The 23,197-nt window shown below is 35.7% G+C and overlaps 1 protein-coding gene across 1 annotated transcript in view; it reads right to left on the bottom strand.

Moving 5' to 3' along the window:
• LOC110458766 overlaps nucleotides 1–21,189 on the bottom strand; it is a 38,800-nt gene extending 17,611 nt beyond the window's left edge. The window contains exons 1-3 of the mRNA XM_021510668.1: nucleotides 21,034–21,189; nucleotides 8,215–8,577; nucleotides 1,327–1,587 (exon numbers count right to left, since the gene is read on the bottom strand). Coding sequence (XP_021366343.1) covers nucleotides 1,327–1,587; nucleotides 8,215–8,577; nucleotides 21,034–21,160 — 751 coding nt within the window. The 5' untranslated portion in view covers nucleotides 21,161–21,189. The remainder of the gene's footprint in view (nucleotides 1–1,326; nucleotides 1,588–8,214; nucleotides 8,578–21,033) is intronic.
• Nucleotides 21,190–23,197: the final 2,008 nt, after the last annotated feature.

Below are 23,197 nucleotides of genomic sequence, written 5' to 3' on the forward strand. Positions count from 1 at the left end.
TGTGCTTTATCTATTTAAACTGATTTAATATTTTATTCTCCCCTTTTAATTTTGCGGAAAAAATACGGAATTTTATTTATTTATCTATTTTTGATAGTCATTCCTGTGCATGACATGCAAAAAAAATCCCCATGTATACATTTTCACTGCGAAAGATACTGTGTTACGGCAAACAAACTATTATCACGCAATGTGCAATAGATAAAAGGGGAACCGTTTATCAATAAAATGTCCATAAAGGTGCATAACTTTCTTTGAGGATCCATTGCATCATTTGGATCTTTATATTTTCTTTGCTTTTTACTGCCCTTTCGTTTCTTATCATCTCACTAGCCTTTGGCCTTGTTGATGGGTGTTTGTAGCCCAGGAACATTCAGGGTTCACAAAACACAGGAAAAACTAAAATCTATAAATTTGGTAATTGCTGCTCTATAAACAGGCAGTTGTTAGCACTAGTTTACTCGTTATCACAACTGTTCTGGAAGTATTATGTATGCTATTTCAATGATGTAGCACTCGCAAGTCGGTATCAGATCGATGCACCAGGAGGCAATACACTAGCATACCGCCTCCAGCACACACAGCATATAAAGAATGACCTTAAATGTCCTTAGCGTTTGAATGTAATAGGATGATAAAATAACAAATCAAAATAGTGTTTGTCAAAATATGATACATAAGAACAGTTGTAGGAGTTCTTGAATTGAAACTATTGATGATTGGAAATAACTGTTATGTTTACATATGCAACATCATGTCATATCGACAAATTTTCTGTACAATCTTATACCCTTCCTCACGTTCTATCTATTATATGGTTTAGTGTTTCACGAGCACTTCCTAAGACATCAGAGACGTTGATAGTACAGACTTGTCTGCAGAAGCTCGGTTGTCAAAAAGTTGTTTGTGTCTAGAAATAGACAACGAAGAAGAATGCCTATACCGATATATTTTTAACTTTCTATTTACTAAAGTTCAATTGAAGTTATCGTCAATAACCTAAACACAATCATAAGTTATACATGTACTTAAATAATATGTTTCCTTCTTTTCGTTATATAATGAACATTATTATTGATATGCTTACAAACTTACACATCACAAAAATGTACTCATTATCAACGTTAAAACCTTCAAAATAACGTGAATAAAGCTTTTAAATTGTCTTTACAATGCAGTTTTTGTGTGTCTTCAAATCATCAGATATCAATTTAAGCTAATCACATAATCTAAAAAAATCAGAAGCCTACCTTGACTAGCATATCTCCTACATTTTATTTGACTAAAACAGGCTTCCTAACAATGCTAACTGCTGATAAAACTTACACATCACAGAAACAATTACAGTTGTAGTTAACTCCCTGACAACATTCCTAGCCGTACACCTGTACGTCCCGTGTTCTGATCTGTCAAGTTGTCCCAGTGACAACACAGCTGAGGTAGTAAAGTTGGTGTTATCAAGTTTTGTCCAGACAAAGGTACAGCTAGGTCTACAGTCAGCTGTACAGGTGATGTCCGGTAACGTGTCTCCCTCAGTCCTGATGTAGGTAGTGTTCGATGGGAACAGGGTAACAGTACCAGGACCATCTACAGAACGTAAATAAACATTCCTTATTGTATGTTTGGATATACCCTCCATTTTTAATATGTATAACATAAAGTTGAAATAGTATATTTATATTTTCTTTTAATTTGCATAACTGTCGTTTCATAAATACTCTCGCACGTGTTTGGTGTTAATCATCATGATGCTCACACATAGTTGTGCAGAACCAACTTACACGTACCCTTTATGTGCATAATAACACATTTGACGGTGTAACCAACTTAGTAAAATAAACCTCAACGTTTCTACAAGTGTACATTTACAGATGGTTAAATTATTACCATTTAACAAAGAGTACCTACTTCATATTTAGGTGCACGCATTTATTCTCTATACAAAATAGTTACACGTTCCTTATCACAGGTGACCACATCAATCTGAACAAATTAATATTTTTTTCTAATTATCCTTTACATTCAAGTAACACTTAAATCAAGTAGCGCTATTCAAACCACTTTACAATGTCCAGTGTATACTTATTTAGTCTGAATATCATATTATATTTATAAAAATATCTTTAACTGTCAGCAAACAACCGGCGTTCAATGGCCCATAGTAAAAGGGCAGGTTTCTTCGTCGCGTAAATCCATTATAGCTAATGTTTTCGCAAACTTGTTAGATATTTGTTGTGGTCGATAGATATTTAACAATGATTTGTAAATTATACAATTTGTTATTAAAAAGTATATCTTTTATATTTTGACACCTCTATCAATTTTGAATATTTAGTTCAAAACAGAAAAATGTTGAACCCGAGAGCTAAAAATGGATCAAGTCGGTTTCTAGTAAACACGGACCTTCTACGTTGCTTTACAGTTACTTAACGCGACAGGGATAACGAGTTAGAAGATGGATTGTGGTCACACTTACAGCCAAGACAGGTTAGCAGGTCCTTTTACACTTGCACCTGCTATCCACATAAAACTGAACTAGATATTTAGGTATACATTACTGCTTTGATAAGTTAACAGCATAAATGATCGGACTTTACAAGGCTGTTACAAATCCATTATTTTACTTATGAGGTGATTCTAACAGCCGATATGAAGACCTTGGTGAGTACATTCCATGAGTAGACCGGAAACAACAACATGGTTGCATGGATTATACAGTAAATACTTATGGTATATTGCTGTGTGGATTTTAAACAAACGTAAACTGTTGTATAAGATATGACTGGTACAATATCAGTTGTAAGTATACAACGCACGAAAGAGTTCTGTAACTTGTATACGCTTCCGTTTGTGTGATATCGGATACTGTCGACGGTACTCTTGGGTTAAGGCCATATTTTGCGTGCTATACCAAGGTTCAGCGCAGGACCGGAACTGGGCAAATGGAATTAACAACCCATAAGATGGCGTAAGACAATAAAGGTAAGAACACAAAAACAATGTTTCCGTCTTCCTTTTTTTCGTATTAACCAACACTTTTAAGCGATTGGAATAAACTCCAAAAGAAAATTAAAATATTAATTTTGTGTATTTTATGTAGTGGGTAACTTTTAATTGAAATGTGTGTAACTGTCAATACATTGTGATATCACTCCCGTGAACTTCATATTTACGTACGCTGGATAAGCACTATTGATGTTACTTCACGGAGACATTTGAATAAAACTGAAGACAATTTATGTATTGATACAACACATATTGATATCAAATTGAACAGTGTGAAGAAACAATATCAATATTATAACGATACGTTTCCTTTGGGGACCAGTGTATCAATATGAACTATACTTCTAAAACATTACTGTGTATCAGGTTCGATATTGCTTTACGTGTATTTCAAATGGAAGAATGAGGGCTAAGGGATTAGAAAGGGGCTATTACAGACCCCACAACATTTACCACCCTAAAATCCTTCCTTGTGCTGTGGTATATTTCGGGTCTCTAAATGAATTTAATATTGATGTTTTAAGTTAAAATGTTGATATTTGTATCTTGCAACTGAATAGTTTAAGAACGTAAACACATAATAGGCTGATATATACGTGTTTCTTATAGATGTACATGCTGATTTCGCTGCTACATCATAATTTGGTACGCGTAACGAACTTGAACGCCAGCGAATTGTATGTATGGAGGCTATGCTTTGTATGGGGTCTTTGTACAGTTGGGAGTAAACTTAACTTGGTAGCATAGTGCACTGGAAATTAACAAGAATATGGAACTCTAGTGCTTGTGCACGGACGTTAACAAACGCAGTGCCTGTACATCAGATTTTACAAGCGTTTTACTTGTGTTAACTACAGTGCACAATTATCGTTAGCAATATAACTGTCTGGTTTTCATCAGTTAGTATGTATTGTGCATTTCTCCAAGTCCATCAACTTTAAGAACATTTAAAATAAACACATATATAGCAATGCATAGATTCATATATTTAAATTTCAGAATCAGCATCCTTAAAACAAAGACATATATTTAAGCATTGAACTGTTACCAGATGCAGTATACTTTATACTCCATCTGGTAACAATTCAATGCTTATATTTACATTCATATAGTTTGTTTTGTATAGTAACTGAAACAAAAATGCGTTTGAATTTCCCACTTATCATATCAGTGACGTCAGTAAGTTCAAATTCCAGAACAGCCGAATTCTCCAGAAGAAATAATATAGTCCCTCGTGTCATTGGAAACCACACGCACATAAAACAGTTTGAACACACAATTAACTTTAATATTTATATCATATGAGTGTGTATATGTTGAAATAATATTAGTAATTGCATAGCCTCTACTTGTTTAAAATTAAAGCTGTTTTTACCGCATTATATATTACATCTATTTGGAAGTGATGCGGCGCTGAACGGACTTGATTGCTTCCTCGGAAACACTTATGTTTCCATCGACTGGACTATTACGTTATTTTCAGAAGCATATATACTTGGGAATTGCTAACTAAAGTGGTACTTTCAGCAGGTGATAACGATTCCAAGGACATTTCGTTTGAAACAGATTCCATGCCGGTCAAATTAGCATCGCTAGCAGACGACGTTCACAGGGGCCCGGTTTCGTGATTTTAAGTAATGGATAACATCACTGAAGAAACACAACACTTAAACAGCTATTTATACACATTCTAAAACCTTGTCGATACCCTCGACTTGTACAGGGTTTTATAAATGCTGCATTTTAGTGTTGTGGTTATTCACTGATGTTATCCAAAACTCAAAATATCGAAACCGAGCCCCTGTTTGATGACGTTGACAAACTTGGTAATTTCGTATCTATAATGGCGCTTACAGTAATTTTGTGGTACCTACACATCTTACAATAAATTTATATTGTCATAATTTGTCAAGTTGCTTTAGTTTTTGCGATGACCTACATTGCTAAATGCTAATGAATCCAGAAATGTATCTGGCAATAGGCCTATTGATACCGAAAGTATCTGGTGGCCATGTATGTTCCTACACTGACCGAATCACTATAAATTGCAATATACAGTCTCATATACTGGAATTTGGTTAACTTACGACATATAGGCAAATGCAACACAGAATGTAAATAAAATGATAGAATTTCGTGCTTACAAGGGAATTCTATTTTATTTTAATGTATTTTAAAATGTCTTTAAAAAGGATCGAAAACTTGTTAACTAATCAGTGTACATGTATGCATTAAATATGCATTGGTAATGATAAATCTACCCATTGACACCAACCTGTTATACATATTAAAATATGATATAAAATATGGTTGAGTTTTATGTTTTTCTATAACAATTAATCTTTTAATAAATTTTAAAGTTGGGAGGGAGTATGACATTAAGTGTTAGTGAATTTGTTTTAATAAATTGAAATGTCTTTCATATTCTTTCTAAACCGAGGCTTGGTTGACGTTACACAGTGAAGGTTTATATTTGTGCAAAAACTAATTTGACTGATTATAAATATAATGTACCAAATAATGTTCTGGTAAAACAACAACATTTTTTTTTTTTTGTAAACCGAAACTACCAGGATTGAACAATATATATATCAGTAAATATTCATTGATGTTCCTCCCGGGTCTGTAAGACATTATATACGGATATTAATCCTTTCTCTGTCACAATAAAAAACACTGATTTTCTGTCAGGCCAAGATTTCAGCATGCCTTACAAATGTCTTATGACGTCGTTGTTTAATTACGTAAACACTTTAAGCGTAGACCGAGTTACGTTTTCCGATGACGACAAACTTGCTGAAAAAACCCACTGAGTTGTCATTTTCAAAAGAAGTAAAAACAATTACGGTCACCAAAAACAATACTTCTATGGAAAGTGGAAGTCAGTATCCATGAAATCATATTACTAAATTTTACACGTATATAGTGCGGATGTTGGTATTACCGTTGGAATTACGGTAGTCACTTATATCTTTCGCTGTAATCCACATCTCTGTACGTTTTTTAGCTTTTGAAGATGTCTTGGTTTCATTTCGTTTACTCGTCAATAATAATGACGCCAATCGTAGCAAAAATATGGCTAACAGACCTTAGATGATGATAATGGATAACTCAACCAGTATATTTTTTTTCTAGAAATATCCATTGAAAACCTTATAACGGAATCCGTTACACAAACTAACAGACGAGGCAGCCTCGCAAAGATCAATGGTTGATTCAGGTAATGTTACCAGGAATATAAAAGCAAAGTACCGAATATTTTAGACAGCGTTATAATAACCATTTCATATTATGTAAGAGAGAAACTAGATAAATTATTTCCGTGGAAACTAAACAATTTGTTTATATTTGCTTTCTATTGCAATGTTGATGTTGATGCCTTAACATAGTCTTGCAACATATCAGTTTTCGCCGAGGGACGCACATTCTAATCAAACTTGGTCGCTGATTAGTTACCTGTTGAAGCGACTTTAAGAAATTTCTTAAAAGTTAGAATACATAATGGAACTCCGCGCACGCTAGCGCAATACACTTGGAGATAATTGGTACCATTGGCACACTTGCTTCGACTCCATTTGTTTAGTTATATCCAAACGCGCCCTTATGTATATAGTTACTTGCCATGCACTGATAGTACTGTAGACCTACTGGTTACGAATGATAACTTTTCCTGTTTAACTGCACCTTTGATAAATATGATCTTAAGAGTGAAAACGACATCCCTAGCGAAACTTTTTGAAACATACATGAAATACAGTGTAGATAAGAAGACAATGCAACAGGGTCTGACGAAATCCGAAACGAAGGAGGTTGCTGCATGTATGACAATCCACATAGGAAAATTGTCTTACATCATTTTACCTTTACGTGCATGGTTTGCAATTGGTACAAAGATGGCTATAATATGTAATACAGAAGATTAGTAAGTGAAAAAAAAGTGAATACCAAATTATTGCTATTAGATATTAGGCACAAGTTATAACAACGTCGATATGTGACGCGCAACTTGCCAGTGCTATGTCTACTGACTGTACCCGACGCTCTATATATGAGGAATAACAACGTTAAATACATAGAAAAACAAATATGTGAATAGGTTTTTGATATATTGACACCGTTGCTCCGAATGTTTGCAGAAAGTTCAAGAGAAATACATGAATTAGAAGAAAAAACTAGAAGTAGAGATCGTATCAGAATGTTCACTTGCATGAAAAGCAGGAAACTGTACTCTCAATATATGCGGGTGTGTCTTGATTTATTTACTTTTATTTAATTATTCTATGAATGTGTATTTTAAAGAAGGGAGAAAACATGTCATTGTATGTGTTTATATATATGAACTTCGAGACCAGGTTATCAGCTTTCCATTGGTGTACGATATGTGCCTCTGCGATACCGACTAATTGTAGATTGACAGTTTAACAAAACAAGCAGTTATCAAATCTTTTCATGTCACGTGAATTAATGAGTTCATGGACAATGCTGAATGTGACGTCAAAATTCGTTAAAAAACGATCGGTCCAGTTACGATTGTAAATTGGGTGTTTTTTTCTGGATGAGTTTTGTCATCAGATATAACTCGGTTATATTTATAAAACTTGCATTAGAATAAAGATCCCTTGTGTTTACAAATAGTATCTGGCGTACTAATCAAAAGTTGAGTCTTTGCAACACACAACGCGGAAGGTTCTTTATATACAAGTATCCCAACATTTTCAGTTGGAAGAGAAACATACAAATTCAACAAAACAAAACTCCCGTAGTTTGGGAATGGTAAATAAACATACTCAGCACGGACGAAATGATTGAATAATTTTCAATATTGATATACGTGAAATGTTTGTAAAACATGGGAAAATAGATACTAACGCTAATACATGAACTATTTGTAACAATCATGAAAAGAGAGACTTTTGTTTTGTTATTTATAAATATAATTTTAAATTAACCTTCTTGCAGTGATATTAAATAAGATAATATGGAGTTGCATGTACATTGTACTGTATTTAGTGTAGCTAAGTGATTCAGTATGACTATCAACCCGTTTTCATTATCTTTATTACATTACATTTATCCCAAACTATTTAAATGCATTCAATATAAACGCGTGCATATACATAGATTAGCTCCAATCAATATGGGACGAACACATAAATAGGTAATGAATAAGACTCGATAGTTTCGCAAACACAACAACAATTTACTTACCTGCCACGTTAAGTGTGTAGTCAGGACTGTGTACAACCCTGTCAGTAGCAGGTAGCCTTGCGTTGGTACGTTGACAATACCACACAGATCCATGGTCTCCTGTATGTGGCTGTATGACCCACTGGAACACTGTACCATAGTCAGTCTGGGTGGTAGTACAGGAGCAGACATCCGGGCTACAGAGGAGAGTAGTAGCGGTGTTGTAACATTGACCACCACGTACGTGTATACTACCTTGCACAGCAGTCACGTCTGGACGGCGGTACAACTGGACACTTTTTGCCTCCTCCGGTACGTCACACGTCAGTGTGAAGTCACTCCCGGGGACAGCGTACTCAGACGACCCGGTCAATGTGACAGCAACTATGTTACAGGAGATTAAACTGTTGTTAAAACAACACTCAGTACTGGTATCACTCAGGGGAAAGCACAGTAAGTGGACAAAGTGTTTACAGATCAAACCCCGGCGGCGCTTTGCGCCTCTTTAGGGGTTTGAAAAAAATATTAACGCGTCTCCATCGATATATATATATAGTCCTTGTGATGATAAGATACCAAAAAACTAATGACAAGAGTTTCTTAGTACATCCCTATCTTTAGAGGTTCATCAAGGGAACTGTTTATTAGTTTAAGTGTAAAACTGAACTAAGAACTTATAAACATACAATTTTGGAATGTAATGGATTCAGGAATTTTTGCTAAATTCTGTTTTTTTGTTAAAATTTGGTGTTTTGTCTTTATTATTCATAATCAGAATAGAAGTATGTGTACACTAGATAAACAAATACCCCTTATTATTAAGTACTACATATGTTCTTCAATATTGAAGAATCGCTTTCAGTTCAGCAAAATATTACAAAAGTCAAAGGATTTTCAAATTATAACCCTTTTTTCTAAATAATTTGATTCAGCGGCAAACGCTCATTGATATATCCTAGACCCATGGCAAGTATTTATTATTATTTAAAGCACAANCCTGCAGTACACCTTAGCTGTAAGGAAATAATGGAATATTTGGTCAGGTATTACATCAAGAACGATCTCCCTTCTCAACAATCTACCCTAAAATCAGCCAACCGTGATGATGTCATTGCGTGACATTGTTAGCTTCTTTAATCCAAATCACGCGGCGTGATCAAGCCAAGCCGGGATTTGTCAAACAAATAATCTCAACGGATACTCTAAGTTCAGCCACATTAATTTTCCACGTTGGCATTTTGATTTCGCCATTGACTGAGATGCCACGCTTAACGCAAATTCAGAGTAGTAGAGCAATTGCGATGTTGATGGATGGTCATAGCCAAACTGATGCCGCACGGCAGTTTGGTGTTGGCCCGTGTACAATTTATCGTCTCTGGACACGTTTTCGTGCTACTGTGTTAATTTCCGATCGTTCCAGGAGCGGTCGTCCGCGTGTAACGACCGCACGACAAGACAGGGCGATTCGATTGTCGCACTTGCACAACAGATTCAAGACTGCTGTAGAGACTGCGTCGCATACCTTAGGTACTCATGGCGGACCCATAAGTCCTCAAACTGCCAGGAACCGCTTGCGTGCCGAGAGAATCATTGCGCGCCGACATTATGTCGGGCCACCTCTGACATCACGGAGACGGCAAGTGCGTCTTGACTGGATGCGCAGACATGGCCCGAATAGGTTTGGGATGCGTTGATGGAGGCGTGTGATGTTCACCGACGAGTCTAGATTCTGTCTGTATCGCTCAGACGGAAGAAAAAGGGTATATCGCAGACGCGGTGAGCGTTTCGCCGACGCATGAGTGGTTGAACGCGATATATTCGGTGGGGCTTCTGTAATGGTTTAGGGAGGCATCTCCCATGGAGTAAAATCCCCCTTAGTGGTCGTGGATCAAAACCTCAATGCCGTTCGATACAGAGACCAGATCATCCAACCACATGTCCTTCCACTTCTCAGACGTCATAACCTAATTTTCCAGCAAGACAATGCTCGACCGCATGTTGCCAGAGTCTGTCGTGATTTTCTCACGGCAAACAACGTTCAGCCTCTGGAATGGCCCCCTTATAGCCCCGACATGTCTCCCATTGGACATCTGTGGGATGAGCTGGACAGGCGTATTAGGAAACGTCAACCCCCCCCCCCCCCCAACTAACCGCGCCCAGTTGATCGCAGCATTAACACAAGAATTTAACAACATTCCCTTAAGTCGAGTAAATGTTCTCATGAATTCAATGCATAGGAGAATCCGTGCAGGGACTCATGCAAAAGGTGCCCACACCAGGTACTGAAGTGCCATTTTGTTTTTCGCGGGTATCCCACTTTGAGTAACTACTAATGACACAACACAGACTTTTCTTCTACAGTATTGTAAAGAGTAGACTTGTCCCTTCACATTGATATATCATGCCAAAATATCATAGGCTATTGATCGCATAATTTAATTGTGCGGGTTTTTTTTTTCAGTATACTTTGACCCTGATCCCTAAAACTCGATGCGAGCTAAAATGAAAACTTCGTGACGAGTTTCATAAACTTAATATGAAATAAAAACGAGTGTAAGATCCTTTTTATCACATAACTAAGATTACTCGTGTAAAACGACTATTTCCATGCAACCTTGAAATGAAAAAGCCGCCATTTTCACTCAAGTGCGTACGTCTGTGATATCACGTTCTTGTCTTAGTCGTGACGTCACAGTTGAAACAATTGAAACTTACAATCAATCACAGGGCTGATAAAACAAGGAATGTCATAATTCATGGGTTAATACGCCAAAAAATATGACATGGGTAAATTCACTTGATAACACAGTACATTATGTGATAAATACCGATACCTTTCTTCGAGTATATCCCTGTATCGTTACTGTACTGTTATCATTTCATATTTCTTAAAATCGGTTATATACCCTAATCATTGTTTAGGGCTACAACAATCACAGTTTGTCACACATAGTCTAGAGTAGCATGCGAATTTCAGGTCGTCATTATGAGTCATCTTCGTCACTCTTTTTCTAACACAAAATCCACTTTCATCAACAAACAGAACAATCATAGTTATTGTCATCACCGACACGCCTTTGTCATAAACGTCAGAAATCAAAACATTCAATACAAATTACGTTTCGTTTTCATCCCAAAACAAACATTTAGTTATGAATATTCTCAGCAACAGGATAAAAAACATTTCCAACACAGTATTCCTTAGTCGCATATATCCTAACCATTGTGTAAGGGATACAGCCATCACACGTTGTCACACAGGGAGCAGAATCTCCTGCGAGTTTCAGGTCGTCATATTGAGTCGTCTTCGAAATATTATAACTTCGACAGGTCCGATTTTCAGAAGCGATAATACTTTGAGGTGTTTAAAGGCAAAAACAATACAACACAAATATTCATCAAGCTGGTTCGGTATAAAATACAGAACGTACCATACAAGCGGTTTCGCGCTCAACCGTCTGACGTCATTGAACTTCACTGGGCAGTTTACCATTCATGATTACAATGTTTATATTGACAACTATTTCAATTGATATAGTGTGTCTCCGTAAGTTACCGACAGAGCATTCAAATCAGTGTGTTATTTGAGGCTATGATCTGTTAATTGGAGCAGCGATACTCTTGAGGTTTAACAAGTCCCCTAAAAGATGCTGTAGTCACCTACAATTTCAACCCCCTGATAAGTCATGTTCAAAAACCTCAATCAAAATTCGGTTCTTATATATGTAATTTGCATATATTGAACTTGTACATTGGCTATGCAAAAAGTACTTAGCCAGGTTAACGTAGTTAAAAATAAGGCTTTAAGGCTGATGTCTTTATTAAAATAGCTCACTTGACATATAACATTACAATATTTTTTGTGATCCAACTAAGTAATGAGAAATGACCCATCATTTAAATTATATATATATACCTAGGTTAAGCGGATATTTTTTTTCTCTATTACATGTTATAGCTGTTGAGAGGGATTCGGACCTCAAATAAAGATAGATAATGCCATGCACAACCACTAAATTCATAGTAAAATCCCTTGGTAATACATTTTAGCAATTACCAAATAAGAAAACAAAGTAACCTTGATCAATAAATGAACTTTAGATGATGTGCCATTTGATAACACTCTGTGATTATATCAATGCGCTAGACATGTTAAAAACACTGAAGCTGAAAAGTCTAGCTATTTTATATAAAAAAAAACAGTAAATGTTAAGAAAGGGTATTTTACATGAAGTTTAAGCATTGTTTATGGTCAGAGATCTATGGTTTTACACATATATGCCAGTAAAATATGTTACGCGGACGTTTTAATATGAATGTAACATTCAGTTGAGACGCTTAGCCTTTACGCCGTATTTGGACTTCGTTAACCTGGTTATGTAACGTTTTAATAGCCCATGAACAAGTTCAATATATTTAAATTACATATATATAATCCAATTTTGTATACATGTAAGAATATCTGAAAATGACTTGCCAGGAGTTAAACTTTAGGATGACTTTTACATCTTTTAGATGGCTTGTTGAACCTTAACCGGTGTCACTGATAGGTCAGCAATGTAGAGGAAAGGACCGTTTGTTGAATATTCCCTGTAAATTTTTGTTATTACCAAAATTTGTTACATATAGGGGTTGTCACGTTGTCCATGCATTCCCTTCGTCAATATGCCTATCGAGTACGCGCCAGTATGTGCGGGGCAACTTGACAACCATCAGAATTGTATTTCTGATGTGTCACTCCAATGTAGAGTGGCACGTCAACAACGTATTTCACAGGGTTCTTTACTCGACCTCAGTGACCGAGTGGTTAAGGCGCCTGACCGTCTACGATCACTAGCCCTCCATCCCTGGTAGCGGTTTCGAGGCCTACGTGGGGTTCCGCCAGGTACTGGTCGCAGGTCGGTGTTTTTTCTCCGTGTACCTCGGCTTTCCAAACCCACCAAAACCTGGCACGTCCTTAACTCTTTCCGTACCGCAAGTCCGGTCCGAATTCCGTACCGGATGTCCTTACTAGACTCGCCCCCGCGCAGATAACAAAATGGCGGATAATTAATGTGCTTTTGAGAAGAAGTATAATTCTACATGAATTAAACAGGTAACCTTGACAAATATTGTTATTGTTTCATTTTGTTGTTCATAGACACACTATTTTTCATTTTCGCAACATTATGACAAACTGGCAACTGATTATGACTGTAAAAATCGACATCTGTCCGGCAACAAACGATACGAAACCTTGTATTGAAAACAGAGTTGTAGTGCAGGTTCCCAATATAGATTGATTATGGTTACGAATACGAAATCATTCAGTTTTTGTCTAAATACAAGTAGATTTCATTAAGACTTACATTAAAATATTCATATTAACTTCCATAAATCTCAATAAATATTTGGTGATGAATTTGCGAGTGTTCATATCGAATTAAGTTGCCGCCATATTATTTTTAGAAACATTGTTAATGGAGATAAGAGGAATTACCATATCATATTCATCATTTAGAAAAAAGGAAAGGGATAAAAGAGAAAAATAATTGCTGAATGATTTAGAACAACTTGAAGGTAACAATACATGGGCATCAAATTTGGAGGCCTATGAACAAAATAAGATGGAGTTAGAAAGTATTAGAATAAATAAAATGAAAGGATACATGATTCGTTCAAAGGTAACCTGGCTAGATGAGGGCGAAAAACCATCAAAATATTTTTGTAATTTAGAAACTTATACTTATGTGAACAAAACTATAGTTAAAATTGAAAAAGATAATGGTGAGGTTTTAACAAGTCAAGCTGATATTCTTGCAGAAACAATGATTTTTTACAAACAGCTATATGCTGATCGTGACAACTCGGATAACATAGAAAATGTTAATCTAAATAATTCATTAAATGGTCTAGAGTATGTTAAATTAACTGATGATCAACGTTCAATCCTTGAAGGAGAATTAACAGAAACAGAACTACTTTTTGCTTTAAAAAACATGAACAACTTTAAATAATCTGGTTCTAATGGCTATACAAGTGAGTTTTTTAAATTCTTTTGGGTAAATTTGATTATTTTTTATTGTTAGATCTTTGAATCTTGGGTATAATAACGGTGAATTATCAATTACACAAAGACAGGGAATTATAAATTGTATTCCAAAAGGTGATAAGCTCAGACATTTTATGAAAAACTGGAAACCAATTACTTTGCTAAATGTTGTATATAAACTAGCATCAGCTTGTATAGCCAACAGACTTAAATCAGTTCTAGATCATATCATTTCCGAGACACAAACAGGTTTTTTAAGTGGTAGATATATTGGTGAAAGCACTAGACTAATTTATGATATTATGAATTATACTGAATTAAACAATATACCTGGACTTCTAGTATTCATTGATTTTGAAAAAGCTTTTGATTCTGTTTCATGGAATTTTTTATACAAGGTCTTTTTTTCTTAAATTTCGGTGAAAGCATTAAGATATGGATCAAAACTTTATATAAAAGTAGTTTTTCTGCAATAACACAAAATTGTATACTGTCTGATGTTTTAGAGATACAAAGAGGATGTCGACAAGGTGACCCAGTCTCTCCGTATCTGTTTTTACTAGTAGCTGAAATATTATCAATTTTGGTAAAAAACAATAAAAATATCAAAGGTATACAAATAAAACATAAGGATTATAAACTCTCACAGTTTGCAGATGATACCTCAATAATTTTAGATGGATCTAGAAACTCATTCAATGAAGCTTTAAATAATTGTTTTGGTAAAATGTCAGGTCTAGAAGTTAATAATGATAAAACAAAAGTGATTTGGATTGGCAGCAAGAAATTCAGTGCAGATGTCTACCATCATAGATGAAAATTAAAATGGTGGAAACAAAATTTGATTTGCTAGGTATTCATTTTTCAGTTATCTTAGAAGAGATTATAAGCTTGAATTATGTGAAAGCCCTAAAAATGTAAATAACAGTATAACCCAATGGTCACGTAGAATTTTAACCTCTATTGGTCGTATTGTAATATTGAAATCAATAATTATACCAAAACTTAATCATCTGTTCATTGCACTTCCTACACCAAACAGCACTTTTATTCAGCAGCTGAACACATTTTTTTTTAACTTCATTTGGCAATCTCCTGTTGACAAAATTAAACGAAATACTATAATCCAAAAGTATGAAAGTGGAGGCCTTAAAATGATTTACATTAAGTCCACTTGGATACGAAGATTACTGAAAAATAATAGTAAAAGCTGGATACATATTTTTGAAGCAGAGCACTTTCCAGTAGAAAATATATCCGATATGGGAATTGAAGAATAGTAATATGTTTTGGAAGGATGTTTTTAAGACATGGGTAGATGTTTCAGAAGTAACACAAATACAATATATTAAGCAGTTCTTAACTCTCCCAATCTGGTATAACCCAATTTTTGGTAATGGCAAAAAATACTTTTGTCCGAAAATGGTTTGATCAGGGTGTTACAAATGTTTGTGATCTATTAGAACAAAAAAATGTTTTTTTCTAACTTTTGTAAATTTTAAACTGAAATACAATATAAACTCTGGAAACTTCTTGATTTATCATAGTACATGTCAGTCTATTAGGCAATGTTGCAAACAATTAAATTATAACTTAACTGCAGAAACAACTTTGGAGAAGCCCTTCATACCTATTCATATTTTTATTATCATAAAAAAAAACAAAGGTTGTAAAGACATGTATGACATATTAAATAGTAAAATTAAATTAGTAAATACAGCTGAAAGAAAATGGGTATTGAAAGAATTTTTTAGAAATATAGATTGGAAAAGTTCATATAGTAATGTCTTTAAAGTTACAACACTGCAATGGTTTCAATACAGGTTACAAAATTGTATCCTCCCAATTAAAAACTATTTAAATACTATTGGGATGTCAAATGACAATATCTGTAATATGTGTAAAATACAAATAGAAACTACAGAACATCTATTCTGGGAATGTCCACAGTCATTAAAGCTATGGCAAGATTTAAAAGAGAGAATATTTAGCAGAATAAGGAAAATTATTGATTTTAAGTTGGAATTACTGAGAATGCTCCTATGCCCATTAACTATATTATTTTGTATACAAAATATTATATATATATTTCTGGTGCTTATAAGTTAAGTTTAAATGGTTTGAATGAATTTCTTGCATTCATATATAATATTGAGAAAGCTTTATCAGTAAAAAAAATATACAATGAAACATTTGATCAAAGATGGATGGAATGGAAGGATTTATTTTGAGAAATTTGTGTATACTACAATTTACCTTTTTGTTGATTGATATTTCTCTCTCCAAAAACAAACATAATACGGGTAAGTAGAGTGCATGAACATTATATGTATTTTCTTGTGCTTATATGGATACATGCAATAATCGGCATGGTTGTTTGTATTTACATGCATGTGTACGTATGTAAGTGCATGCATACTTGCTGATGTTAGTGTGTATGTACAGGCATGTGTATGCATGTATGTATATACATATATAGATCGTAGAGTGTATGTTATGTACGTATGTATATGTGCATGTATGTGTGTGTGTATAAGTGTTTTGTTTATGTTTAGTGATTATGGTACTGATGTATATGTAAACACGTCTGGATGTGTGTGCTGTGTGTGAAATGTGATAGTATGTTCTTGTTCCGTAGATGTCCAATACTCTATGCACAAGTGTTTTATTTCCCAATCAAATTTCTGAATGTTATATGGATGAAAAAATGTTATGAAATTGAAATATTTGAATTAAGATAAAATTAGCAGAGAAAAATGTATGAGAGCCCTCCTGTGTGAGGACACCATATTGTTTAGGGGACTGACTCCAGGGCTACCCAACCCTGGCAGTTCCTATGAAGTTATTTATATATATATCTGTATATACTTATCAGTATTATATATATATGTATAATATTTGGCTGGGGGAAGTAAAATATTTGAAAATAAAATAAAAAATAAAAATAAAAAAATGCCGCCATATTGTTTATATTTGAGACATCAAACGCAATCATATTGCAGCAAATTAGAAAACAGTAAGTCACAAAATAAAAAGTGTGTACTCTGCACCTATGTAGTTTTTTCTCTCCAACTGTTGCTATGGCGTAATACAAAAATACACCAAGCTAATAGAACGTCTTGACTACCTCTGACTATGAACTTGTATCAAGATTTATACAATTTCTAAAATTATGAACGTAGTATTTGTTGAAATTCGTTGGAATTATAATATCACAATCGATTTTATTTTCATGTGTATACTGGCGATTAGAAAATGAAATTGTCTTTAAACTATCGGTTTAGCCACTTACAACAACATTCTGTCAATACAATATAATAATATGTCATACATTCCTTTATTTAGGTGACGGATTAACAGTCTAATCCTGAGGGATGAAGGGAGTAGCTCACACTTTGAAAACAGGCGATAGACATTTATTATTATGCAGCCATATAAACGCCATATGATGAAAGTAATTCCAATAAAGTTTAAATAATTTCCCTATGAAAACAAACAATTGTGTTCCCTCATCATCTACTTTATTTTTATAAAGCATCTCTTAGACACTTTCCGCCCATGGAAAGTATTTTTAGCCAATTTTGGTGTTAAGAAATACATTGTTTGATTTTCAGTCAATTCGATCCTTTGCTTTAGTCCTGCTCCTCAGGCCTATGGGTGAGTCAGGGTTCTAATTGCCATATCATCAAACTTACATCCCGTGATATTAATTCAGATTAAGAATGTAATTGAAATATACAATATATAAAATGTGCAACCTAATAACAAGTGTTTTACTGTAAATTGGCAGTGACGTAATATGTTGGTCTTACCGCTGCGAAAAACAAGAATGGACAATGCCTGATTGACCCATCTAGAGACGGACAACAACCTCGTCTCGACGGTTTTATCTTTAGTTGGGACACTATATTTTTTTAGGTTGTTAGTCTACCGTATGCTACCGTGTAAGCTCGAGATTATAGATTAAACTGTTGTATATTGTATAGGTACTTCACCCTGAGGCTAACGCTTGAGACTCGGAGACTCTGAAGTACTTGGTTCCAATGTACCATCCAACACTAGAACGCAATAATACATTTCATATTTGCAACAGGCATTGACTTAAAAGTGCGAAGCTTTAAAAAATATAAACATATCAATACCAATATTGTCAGTTCGCCCGTGCGAACCAGACATTATCAATTGGTGTTCCAAACTGATGATAAAATGTCGAACATGCTTTACATCAAGTCCGGATGCAATAGTTTATATACGTGTATGTTGTCACTGTATGGGCTACTTTTCGTATGTAAAAATAAAATTTTGCATAGAAGCGTCACACATTTTGGCATTTGATTGATCAATATTATTCTATAACTTTGCAATATTACTGAATTTGATTGTGTAATAGAGGTAAGTAGTTGTTCAATGTCTCTGCTATAGGTCGAACCTGGGACCTCTGATTTACTTATCTTATGCTCTACCGAATAAACTAGATACTGTATTTCCCTAGCCTTGCTTCATGTATCATCTTCCTTCAGGAAATAACCCGTTCCGAGTTGTCCAGGGGTCATAAAAAGCGATTCTTGTAAAAGTATCGCGAAATGCTTATGTCCAAATTCCCTTGGTCCTTACGTAGGCCCAATTGTAAAACAGCTGTCACATCAGGGATGCGTGCTCACGGCGATCCGACAGAGTCCATGAAATATGCGAACACCGAGGTGCGCACAGTAGAGTATCCTACATCACTGCAGCAACGCGATGGCATCTCCATTTGATGGGGTGGGGTCGCTTAGAACACTATGAGCATGCACAAAGTATCCACCACAGCTCTGCGTTCTGACATGCGCGCAGTAGAAACTACGTAGGGTCGTCGTTGTAGGGTAAGGTATCATACATCGCCACAGGAGCTATGTGAGCGCGCATCAAGGCCGCACATGATCGCGAAACGAACGTTGTGGTTGTCGGCGGTGCTTGCACGGATACCTCAGTAAGTACTTAGTGATGTCACTGTGTTTATACCGCGTCCTTATCGCGCTTACGGTGCTTACAGGGAGTGCTATTTATTTTGCTGCTCTCTTACATCGACAACACGGAGCAGTCACGGCGATAATTTCGCTTCCATGGCGCATCTACCGCGTCCTTCAGTGTTGGCATGACGTTGCTAGTGTGTTGAGAGCCAACCCCATAAAAATGGTATTTGCCTACCTCTGTGGCTAGGTGGAAGGCCTGTATGACGTAGACATGTTGGGTGGCCTGCTTGCTTGGGAGGTCGCATGTGACTCCCCCCCTGCTTGATGAGGCGATAGCGGTGGACTAGGATCCTTAGTTTTCTTCTTCCTTCTGCCTTTAGTACCCCTCATGTCGGTCATGATGCTTTTTAACCTTGACGTGCGACGAGCGAAATATTCAACTGATGGTGGTGTTTGTATACAACTCGGGCCCGCAATACGAACGTTTTGGGCACGCCGTCAGCACAGTATACGCGCCGTTGACGCACAGTGACAAATCCTAGCACGCCAACTACAGCTCCATTGGAACGCAACGTCACGCCACGGGTGCTCCGTAGAAACTCCGTATTTGCCGTAAGGACGCTGTGACATCTACATCTTGTGAACATTTTAAATATAAGTGTAACGTTTTTCAGAGTTTTCCTCTGATCCCGCGTCGCTCTGAGAAATTCCACAACACCTTGTATACTCCATGGAAACCGCATCGTACAAGCCCCGCACATGCTATACAATTTATCCTTTTACACTTGTTGCAAAATAAGGGTCGAATTTATTATCTTTTGGTTGGTGTTTCGTGTACCATAATGCATCAAAATATTGACATGTAACAAGATAAATGCCTTCGAACTACCATGGATTTTTTTTTTATCCTATTGAGTAAAAATGGAAAAAGATTTTGCTTGCATATGCTCTACGTCACTAACAAGAGAAAAGGAACAATGTGCTGAGGACACAGTTTTGGTTAGAAATGTGATCATAATTCTGTTTATTGTTAGTTGTTATATTGTATGAATGTGTGTGAAAAAGAGGGAACATATTTCTCTAGACAATCCAAGACATCAAACATTAACAAAGGGCCGTAACTCCGTGTATGGTAGGGTACAATACCCGACCTGGTATGTGCAACTTAACCTTCTCCAGAAATAAACCTATAACGTGTCTGCTTATGACTGTAGGTGAAATAACAAAGAACATACGGTAGTTACAACATTTTGGTACTTATGAACGCTGTCTCTACCAGACAGAATAATACCATAGTACGGCACTTACCCCTTTATAATCATACGTAAAACAAATTGACAATGATTGGGACGTCATGTACATGTGTTGCCTACTAATGCTGTTCTAACTTTTTATCGTCCGCCATCTTGCAGGACATGTTATATGATAACCCTTATCTAAAAAGGACATCACATACAAGCAAATGCAGACAGTGTGGATTTACCACGTTTCCAGTTAACACCTAAAAAACAATGGTCTGAGTAAAACTGGAATGTGTATTTCCATGACTCAATAACAAAAGAACACATAACTACAAAGTATGATACTGTAGGAGTACTTTTTGTTCGGTTTTGCAGATCATTAAAATTCAGTGATAGCGTTAAGTAAAGTAGCAAGATAGGTTTTTATCACTTTGTTGCGTACACGCGTGTTACCATTATAATGTTTCGCTAGGGTGTCCGTGGAGCCAGGGAGCTACGCTCTTATAAATCTGTCAATACTTAATAATTCCCTTTGCTAAATTAACCTATAACCATAATCGCACATAGGTGACTGATATCAACAAATTCTACACAGACAGAACGAAGCACAACCTACCTGTCGATGATTGGATTGTAAGGAGTAAGATGAACAAGTAGAAGCAGAATTCACGGTGAGAAACAACAACAACTTGTTTTTGTAGGTGAATGTCAGACATCATGCCGTTCATTATGTTTAAGTTCATGTACAGTTTTTACAAGCTTCCTGGTCTAAACATACTGGTATATAATAGTAAATATACAGGGCGAATGTAAACATTATATGTTATACTGGTGACGCCATACCCATCTATAAATAGTAAGTATCTCGATTCATCATAACCGTACAGTACTTACCGGCCGACACTACATGTACCTCTGCTCGCTATACACAATACACAATGTATCGTACAAAAATGAATGGCACTAGCTACAATTCATTGACCGCTTTTGTTATTTGTATAAAATGTTGGCATTAACATTTATATTTAAGCATCATTTTGCATATGCATTTTTGTATAACAACAATATTTTGAACTTTCTGATGAATTAGAAGACACGGTAACGAAACTATATCAGTTGGTAAATGTAACAACTCATTATACTAGTATGCGTCTATCGATATTGGCTTGGTATACTTAACAATTGTCTTGGGTAAGTATAGTTTAAAGCATTATCTGATGTAGGAATTGTTGATATGTATAAGACCGATTTCCTTGAAATGATTGGTTGTTATCTAGATCAACGTATAGAGTATGAAATCACATGTTACATGTACACTTAATGCAAAATGGAGATAGAAAACAATTATCATGGAAAAAAGATACTGTTCCTGTTTTGATATTGTAGTAATCCTGTTTGTCAGTGAGGTGATTACTACTATGTTACGGTCGGCGCTGTTCGAATGTAACAGTACTTAGTTCTTGTAAACATACATAATAGTTTTGTTGTACTGTGTATTCATTATAGATATATCAAAAGGCAACACGTTAACTGGCACAAGTTAGAGTATGCAGACTGTGACAAAGGTTGTTCATACAGAATAGTTTTGCTGCACTGTAGATATGAAATGAAAACCGAAAAAAGTTCCAGCATGTAGGATTTGACAAAGTTTGTACAGTATTTTCATTGCACAACGCTGACATCACTTGCGTTAAAATATTACTATACATAATGATGTTTGTTTTGTTTTTGTGTAACGTCTTATTAACAGTTAATGTCATTTAAGGACGTGCCCCCGTGTATGTTGTAGATGCGTGCATGCGTGTATGGGTGCCAGAGACAAGATATATTGATGTATTTGCCTCTTTGTGATAGTGCGGATCTGATGTCGACTTTATAGTACTGTCTCACTGAAATACCATGCCAAAGGCACATATCACAGCATTCCGCCCGGTCGCATTATACTGACAACGGGTGAACCAGTTGTTGGTATTGCCCCTAATACTGAACGTTGAGGTGAGCAGTGAATAACGACTAACATTTTTAAGGAATTTGGTTTGTCCCGGCCAAGGTACAAAACCAATGGCAGTCATCACCTTAGCGATCGTTCAAAATTAAAGCCAAAAGTGAGGTATTGCAAAGATAGGCGCTAAGAAATAAAAGGTAGTTAGATGTAGAAAGAAATATAAATACCCAAACTATTGCAAATGGTGCAGCAGATTTATGTTAATCGCCTTTGTGTCCCCAAGTGGGGAACACCAAGACGAATCTCCAATCATGCAGTGGGGTTCCCACATTAATCGCCTCATACGATACATGCAGTGTGTAACAATGGGTGTCACTCCCCGACATGCAGGGGACAGATAATTATGTAATCGGTATGTCCGTAAATAACTCACATAACATACCCCGTTTTAACGAGTTGCGAGAGTTTATGACAGCAACATATGTAAAATTATGAATCAATTATGTTTCATAATTACACAAAACCGTTACATGTGCATCCTTACTTCATGCTCCGTTGTTCTGTAAAGATGCTAAATAAAACAAAGAAAACAGCTGCATAGATTTTGTCATCAGATAACGACATGACTTGTTTCTGCTTGATGCGTTGCAAGTCACAGTTCCCGGCAACCATGAGAGACGAACACGCATGTGGCATTGCAGAGGGTGCAGGTCAACCTTACAAAATGCAGCTGGCATTCCATAGTTAGATGTATTTTAATCGATATAAGGGTTGATAAATGTGTGTAGTATCTTGGTTATTATTTGTTATAGGTGAAGCAAAACTGATTAGTTGA

Source organism: Mizuhopecten yessoensis, unplaced genomic scaffold (genome assembly GCF_002113885.1).
Source record: "Mizuhopecten yessoensis strain PY_sf001 unplaced genomic scaffold, ASM211388v2 scaffold9757, whole genome shotgun sequence".
NCBI lineage: Eukaryota > Metazoa > Mollusca > Bivalvia > Pectinida > Pectinidae > Mizuhopecten > Mizuhopecten yessoensis.